The 7968-nt window shown below is 26.3% G+C and overlaps 1 protein-coding gene across 6 annotated transcripts; it reads right to left on the bottom strand.

Annotated features, from left to right (window-relative positions):
• Positions 1-1753: 1753 nt before the first annotated feature.
• LOC132922997 (arylalkylamine N-acetyltransferase 1-like) lies at positions 1754-7280 on the bottom strand. Of its 6 annotated transcripts, XM_060986764.1 has the most exons (5): positions 7043-7280; positions 5390-5478; positions 4567-4773; positions 2868-3156; positions 1754-2165 (listed from the first exon to the last, which is right to left on the bottom strand). In XM_060986764.1, the coding sequence occupies exons 3-5, from the start codon at positions 4757-4759 to the stop codon at positions 1964-1966; spliced, it is 684 nt and encodes a 227-aa protein (XP_060842747.1). In that variant the 5' UTR covers positions 4760-4773; positions 5390-5478; positions 7043-7280; the 3' UTR covers positions 1754-1963. The 6 variants fall into 6 exon arrangements, with proteins under 6 accessions (XP_060842747.1, XP_060842749.1, XP_060842750.1 ...); XM_060986766.1 differs by lacking the exon at positions 5390-5478; XM_060986767.1 differs by lacking the exons at positions 5390-5478; positions 7043-7280 and adding an exon at positions 5825-6440.
• Positions 7281-7968: the final 688 nt, after the last annotated feature.

The raw sequence follows: 7968 nt of genomic DNA, 5'->3' as shown, positions 1-7968 counted from the left end.
TATGGGTTATACTTATTATTCTTTACGATCGTAAATGAATACACTATCAGTTTCCTAAATGTTAATATCATATCATATACTGCAGTGATCTCCACTGAGAATTATAAGATATTCCATTGTTTTTGTTTATTTTGCGAGGCTGTGCCGTATTTTACATTTGACGTCAATCAAATATGTGCACCCTTAAAAAATCGAAAAAGATTCAGTACAACACGCATACATATAGAATGTATTGCCCGCGAGTTCACCATAAAAAATAAATCACTCTGTATGTAGCGCACGGGTGTCGTTGGCGGAGATGGATTCGCGATGCGCCAAAATGTACGAAATAGACCTTATACATATTATGTTGTACAGCCGACAGCCCTGTCGACAGCTGAAAAGGCGACGCGTGTAATAGACAAATCCGTAAAGAAAAAAAAAATTTCACCTAACCAAAACAGAACAAAACGGTGTCTTACAAAACGTTCACATCAACGTCGACACACGGACGACGGCGATTGCGGTGGCAGTGGTAGTGGTCGCCAGAGAGACAGTATTTCGCCCCATGCCACCAGAGACAAACCAACAGCTGCCCCGGCCGAATTATAAAATATAAAATATACAGGGTGTTTTTTTATGGTTAACATGCATTTCTTTGAAATGTACATAAGATTTTTAGATCAACGCAGTAGTGAAGAAAAAACATTTTATGGGATATCATTGTACCAATCCGCTCCTTTATTAGGAGTGCTCCTACTTCCTAGGTTTAATTATCAATACTCGTTAAGTTCGCCTTAATGCTATATTTAGTATTTTGCTGGTGAATATTATAAATATAAGTTTCAAGGTTAATAATATAATACTATACGGGATGATTCTTTTATCAAACAACACTCATTATTTCAAAAAGTTTAATGTTTTTGAAAATATTTTTTCACAAAGTTTCAAGTTGTTAAAAAACAACATTTTTAAATATTTTTTATCCTTTTTACTTTTTTTAATGACAACAGAGTGTTTTAATTTCATATTCCAAAGCAGAATAACTTTCTGAGTATTTTGATACATAAAATTTGAATTTAGGGTGAGTAGTTTATGAGTTATACTTATTTAAAGTTTAGTCAAGCGGAGTAGTGGACAAACATTTTGCGTGGTAACCCCGTACCACTCCTCTCTGCGCAAATAACTTTCAATACGTATAACTCATCACAATAATACTCGCCTTAAATTCGATTTTGATGTATCAAAATACTCAAAAAATTATTTTGCTTTGGAATATGAAATTAAAAATCTATGTTGTCATTCAAAAAGTAAAAAACTTAAAAAATTATAAGGATAAAAAATATTTAAAAATATAATTTTTTAATAAAAACGTTGTTTTTTTAACAATTTGAAACTATGTAAAAAAATATTTTCAAAAATATGAATACTTTTTGAAATGATGAGTGTTTTATGATAAAAGAATCACCCTGTATACAAGTATCAAGTATATGTGTAAATCACAAATTCACAAATATAAAAAAAAAATTTAAAAAAAGGTGGGCAAGTGGATATTGTTCTGCTGTATAGTAGACATGGAGATGAGTAGGTCACTATAATGGATGTGTTAAATTTGAATGCAGTGACAATTGACAGGTATCATTGTACAAGTAAAACGATTCTGAACAGAGATAATTTGTAAGTCCAGGATAATTAGTAGGATATATTATATTATTAAGTACCTCCGTATCACTCCGTTCAGAATCTAAAATAAACTTATTTCTTGTAAAATAGATTTCAGTTTATATTGTTTATATTAATTAATTCATTATTATGCTTTGCAATACAAAATTTAGTATTACATTAATATTGAATATTGTTTATTCTTGAGCTTTTATGTATTGCCGAATCGATGTCTGTATCGTTTATCATATGTATAATATTTATAATATATTAATTTTTGGGTTCAGCCCGTTCCGTAATTAATAAACCAATATTGGATATTTTAGAAAAGGAATAATTGCACTTTAATACATTCATGAGGAGGCTTTACCACATTGAATACCACTTTGCCCTTTCTGTCCACGTAATCCGAATAAGACAAGGAATATATACATTGAAATCCACATCTTTCCATAGCTTTTGCTGTAAAATAACTTGAGCACTCCGTGTATATCATTTGATATCCCAACTCTAATGCCAACTCTCTAGAAATAAAAATTATTATTGCATTAATATTGTTAAAAATTATACAGGCTGTATAATGTCACTGATATCTTACAACACTTACACTAGTTACACTAATTGTAAAAATATATTTTCAGATTGTATAATAAAAACATAAACGTTAAAAAAAACCTACCGTTATACTAAAATTTATTTTAATTTTAGTATAACTGTATGTTTTTAATAGACATAGGTATATATGTATATATATTTATATATATAAACACATTACTAAGACACTAAATATAATTATTGGTATTATAGGCTGACAATACGTTTCCGCTCAGAATCGTTTTTCGTATACAAATTTTATATTATTGAATTCAAATTTAACATATACACAATAATGACCCCCCCTCGACACATAACGTATATCAGAGCGGTATTCTTTTGCCTAACTTTTTTTTTCATTAAAATTATTAAACGATATAAAAAATATGTGCCACGACAATGCGTTCAATATAGGCTACTCAATTCTAGTTTTTATTTTATGCATGTTGAAACATACGTCATATTATAATTATTTAATATTTATATTAGCATTTCATTAAAATTTTTATAATTCAAAATACTTATATGGATTGCTAACAATGCTAACTTTAGAATGGTATTTAACATATATTTTTATAAGCTATTCATAAATTATTATGTTTATATAATTATGTTTTCATATAGATACGTACTTTGATTTTTTGACGAGAGCTTGGCAAACTCCTTGACCTCTAAATGCCTCATTAACTGAAATAAGCTTTAATTCCATTATACGATTTATGTTTACGTTTGGAAACTTCCCAAATAGATCAATATCTCGTCGAACTTTGTTTAATAAAACCTCAATGTCATCAAACCTTGAACTTGGATCAAAGTTTTCATCACTGTACTGTTGTATTATATAATCATCCATGCTCATTACGCTATTTAGTATGACACCCATAACTTCACCGGTTTCAGATACAGCCATAAATGATAATCCTTGATAGAAAAAATAATCTTATTTTTACATATGATGCTTAAATTTCTTTTATTTCAAAAACGTTGACTAGGTATTTTTTAAATTATAATTTATAGTAGATATAAAATATGCAATATATTATAATAATGACAAGTGTTAAGATAATTTTCCATATCATTCGTTTACCATTTTTTACTTTGTTCCTTTTTTGATTTTCAACTTTTTCTCAAAGATTTTTTTTTTTTTTTATGATTTATATTTTAAATATTAAATAAGTTAATAGGTAAAACATTTTTTTTTAAAAGACCTAATAAGCACATTAATTAAACAAAGTGTAAATATATATATATGTATGTATGTATGTAAGAAGTTCATTTTTCAAAATTAGCAAATGATTATAGAATGAAAATTTTTAAAGCTCGTTTGAAAATAAAGTACAATTTTTTTTATAATTTCGTACTACAATTTACAGTAATTAGGATTACATACCGTTTCCGTTACAATATTTTTCGTGTGCAATTATGTATAGGTTTAGGCCAAATAGCAAAATAGTATTGTATTATTATGATAATAATTATTATTAATTTTAATATTTTAATTATGTTTTCAAAAGTTGTAATTAGGTACATTATATAATCGTATGCTTAATATATATTTATTCAGATTTTAAGTTATAAGAAAATGGATATTATAATTTGAATCTTAATTTTCATGTGATCTCTCTCTCTCCTCTTAAACATTTTTATATTTTTTTTGTAATAGCAAAATATTATTCGAGTTTTGATTACTCTATATTTTATTTATATAGCTATTGTATTGTGTATGCTGCTGGTTACTCTACATTACTTTTATTATTATTTATACCTGTAAATACTTTAATATTCTTATGATCTATTTCCTAATTTGTGTGTATCTAAACATAATATTATCACTAATTTATTTCGCCTTTGTTATTTACTCACCGTACATTGTTTTTGATTTGAATATCGTGAATGTTACATTCACTATTTCGTCGGATTTAGCATCCATTAAATTGACATGCTCGATGACAATAGTTATACTTGAAATTTACTATTCAACAGAGCGACTTCCTTGGTTTTTATTTTTACATTTATACATTTCAAAAGTTATATCTTTATGAATAAATAGAAATATATAACCAAAATAACATATAAAACGATATTAGTTTTATCTAATTTTATAATAATAGTTTCATTTGAAATTTGAATGTCAAAAATGACAAAAACTCAGCTATGATAATTTATAAATAATTTCTAGTGATAACTAATGTCAAAATAACAGATACCTATTAGATAACTTATAATAATTTATCCTTTTTTATTTTATTTTGGTATACATATTTATTACTTTTTATATTAGATTAATTATAGTATAATGTTATATTATACGAAATTAATCTATTAACTCACCAGTATGTAACAAATTGGTGCTAAAATTTCGATATTTTAATACTGATTCTTCTTCCTTGAATAATTCCACACTTTCATTTAAAGGTTCGTCTCGAATAAAATATTTTTCAATGGAATTAATCACATCTTGTCCATTAGTTTCAGTAATGGGCACTATGCTAAATGAAATTTTTGTTTTTTTCATTTCATCCATATTCTGTACAATCTCTGAAAAAATAATATATTATTATATTCACATTAGCTAGTATAGTTACTGATATTTTTAAAATAACTACTTGACATTTTATATTCTGAATCAACGAATGGTAATTGGTTTATAATGATATACTTATGCTATTAATATTTACTTTTTGTTTTAGGTGTTTCTAATTGCCAATGGAATTTAAAGGGACTGTGGAAAATCAAAATTAAAAAAAATTATTATACCTTTCAAAATAATTAGAAAAAAATTAAGAATAAATTGTGAAAAGGGGAATATTTATGTAAACCTTATATATTGATAAAGTCAATTTTGTTATTTTATTGTAACTTAAAGAGCAGTAACCGAAATGGAATAAAAGTAGATACTATTAATCTTAACATTTATTAAATAATATTATTTTTTTAAAAATTTATTTTATAAATACATATTCAAAATTGATGATTTTTGAGTTTTTTTGATAAAACTTTTATTCATAATTAAATACATTTTAGAAATAAAATACGGAGTGAGTATAGGCAACATAATGTACATATAGCTTAGTAAGTTGAAGTAGAGACGAGAGGAACCAGGTCGTAATTGTAATAATATTATGATGAGACACGTCAAGATGTGGATACTCACTCGTTGGAAGACGAATTCTTAGGAAATTTAACCGTATTCAGATGTTGAGAGATTGGACAACAACGGCAGCCGTGCAGATGAAAATGAGACTAACACAATATTATAAGAAACATTGAAACAAACACGTGAGAATAGAAAGCTAATAAATTAATATTAAACTAATATAGCAACAACGAAACCATTTTTCTTATCACGTTATCATATTATAATAATTTATTATATAATACACTACATACACATTATACACGATTATATAATACATAATATGACGATTTTGTTGACAATTATTACTAGTTCAAGTTGTTACTACCATGTTGATAATATCTAGGAAAATAAATTACTAACCGTTTAATATTATTACTATATGAATGCTCAGAATCGCTTTTCGAAGTTACCTACTATGAAAATGTTCATAAAATTGAAAATGTTACTTACGTTCAGATCCAAGGTACACTGTTGTGCAAATGTATAAATTAATATTATTATTATAATAGTTTTTTTTTTTTTATAAAAATCAATTGATGATTGTATAGATAGATTTGGATTTTTAGCATTAATTTTCACACGATTTTTTGGTACTTTTATCGTTACTGTAATATTTTTAATGGTCAAAGACAATGTGAATGTTGAAAAAACTTTATTGTTACCCCCACCAAGTTGTTGATGTATGGTTTAAAGGATATAACCACTGGATACGAAGTAGGTACATACGTGTACCTTGGGAGGCTGGATCTTGACGATATTCTTTTGAAACGTTTTGCCCAATCCATTGAACGACAGCTCCACGTCATTATTACGTGGGAATAATAAAAATAATAATATCAATTATTGTTATACAACATCATATAATATGAATGTTTTGTTTAATATCATACATAGTAGGTAATAGTCAATATAAAATCTTTTTTGATTAACATTTTTATTTGTTTAATAATACACATTGAATGTGTGTTTGAGTATCCATTATCTTCCTGAAAAATTCTTATTTTAACCTACTGGCCGAAATATTACGTATTACTATTTATATGAAATACACTGTATATTTAAGGTAACGCGTTTATAAATATTTTTATCATAATATTGTACTTATTAAGTTAAGTATTAATCGAAAGATACATATTAGGTGCATCATATCATGTTGATATATTTATTTATATACTTACCAGGATAAAAAATAATTGATAAAATGGTTCTACAGTAATAATCATAATAATATAATCCAAATGTTAAATAGTTAGATTGGTTCATATTGTCACAATTCCATTAATTAGTAATAATAATCATAATATTATTAATATCACTTAAATCCGTAGAGTAATCTATGCGATTAATGCATGTAATTTATTTTTTTTTTAACTCGAAACAGTTTAAAGGCAAAATCGTACACTCAGACACGATAATATATTATTCAATTATAATATGCTTATACCTACCGTAGTGTCAAAGAATTTTTAAAGTATTCGGGTAAAAAATGTATGTGTAGTGTTTATCCGCGCTTGTTACAAAATATTATATAAAACTAAGGTTATTTTTTATATTCTGTAATACATGCAGTACGCTAATACTACGTACCTATATATTTTATTATAAAATATTTATAACAGTATCTCGCAATTATGTAATATTCATTATAGTGAATTTATAAATACTTACATTACAAACGTAGAACTGGCTGTATTAAAATTTCACAATACGACGAGGATAAAATATATTTTTGAAAACAATAAGAAAAAAACTGTATGTTCTATACTTCTGTTTATATTTTACAAATTGTTAACGATGGAAATGATGCATATACATGACATTGTGGTGATTTTTGATTGCTTGCATACTAAAAGACTAAATGCAGTCAAATTATATTACTTAGTACTCAGATGACGTGCGCTATCGATATTATTATTTCAAAGACTAACGAGATTCAATTTGCTGTTTATTATCTCTTTATTTTAATACAATAATTCTGTCACTTTTATTTGGTTACGCGTGTATGTGTATTACATTGTTGCCAGCGGTACTCAAACTTTGAACTAGAGAAACAACGATAAGCAACAAAAGTATTTACATGAGCGTCTATATGGACTACTATTTGCGATTTATTTTACTTTTATGTTAATACATTTTTTTTGTACGCTGAAATATTTGGGTTTTTGTAAATGTGCCCTCTTCCTTAAATCCCTGTCCGTAAACATCACCGGGATATTTATATTGGTACATCACTAAATTATACGTTTTGATATTTTTACAGTTATTAAATTAAATTGTCTTAATTTGTGAATGCCATTGATTTGTATACTTGTATGTCTGGATATAGACATGATTTTAAGCTATGACTAGTATATATAATAGGAGCATAATAATTTATAGTTAATAAATTGCATCAACTCATTGGCACGTTTACAGGTCTGACTTATTTAAATTAACTTAAAACAAAATGGTTTCATAAAGGACTTCAAAATAATCATTAATTCCACATCTGTGAAATAATTTTAGACACGTTTATAATTTACCTATTACTGTTTATACTGCGCGTAGGGACTGTAGCCAACGATCGAATAAATAAATAAGGGCTTATAGTGAAC

This window comes from Rhopalosiphum padi, chromosome 2 (assembly GCF_020882245.1).
Source record: "Rhopalosiphum padi isolate XX-2018 chromosome 2, ASM2088224v1, whole genome shotgun sequence".
Classification (NCBI taxonomy): Eukaryota; Metazoa; Arthropoda; class Insecta; order Hemiptera; family Aphididae; genus Rhopalosiphum; species Rhopalosiphum padi.
The sequence above is the reverse complement of the archived record's forward strand: the minus strand, read 5'-3'. Positions and strand labels throughout refer to the sequence as shown.

Bases quoted from the DNA above. Each gene is read 5' to 3' on its own strand.
- LOC132922997 (XM_060986761.1), bottom strand. The intron at 3,157-4,566 runs GTGAGTTAATAG...TTTTCTATCAAG, and splicing joins CACCAATTTGTTACATACTG to GATTATCATTTATGGCTGTA. The intron at 2,166-2,867 runs GTACGTATCTAT...TTTTATTTCTAG, and splicing joins GCTCTCGTCAAAAAATCAAA to AGAGTTGGCATTAGAGTTGG.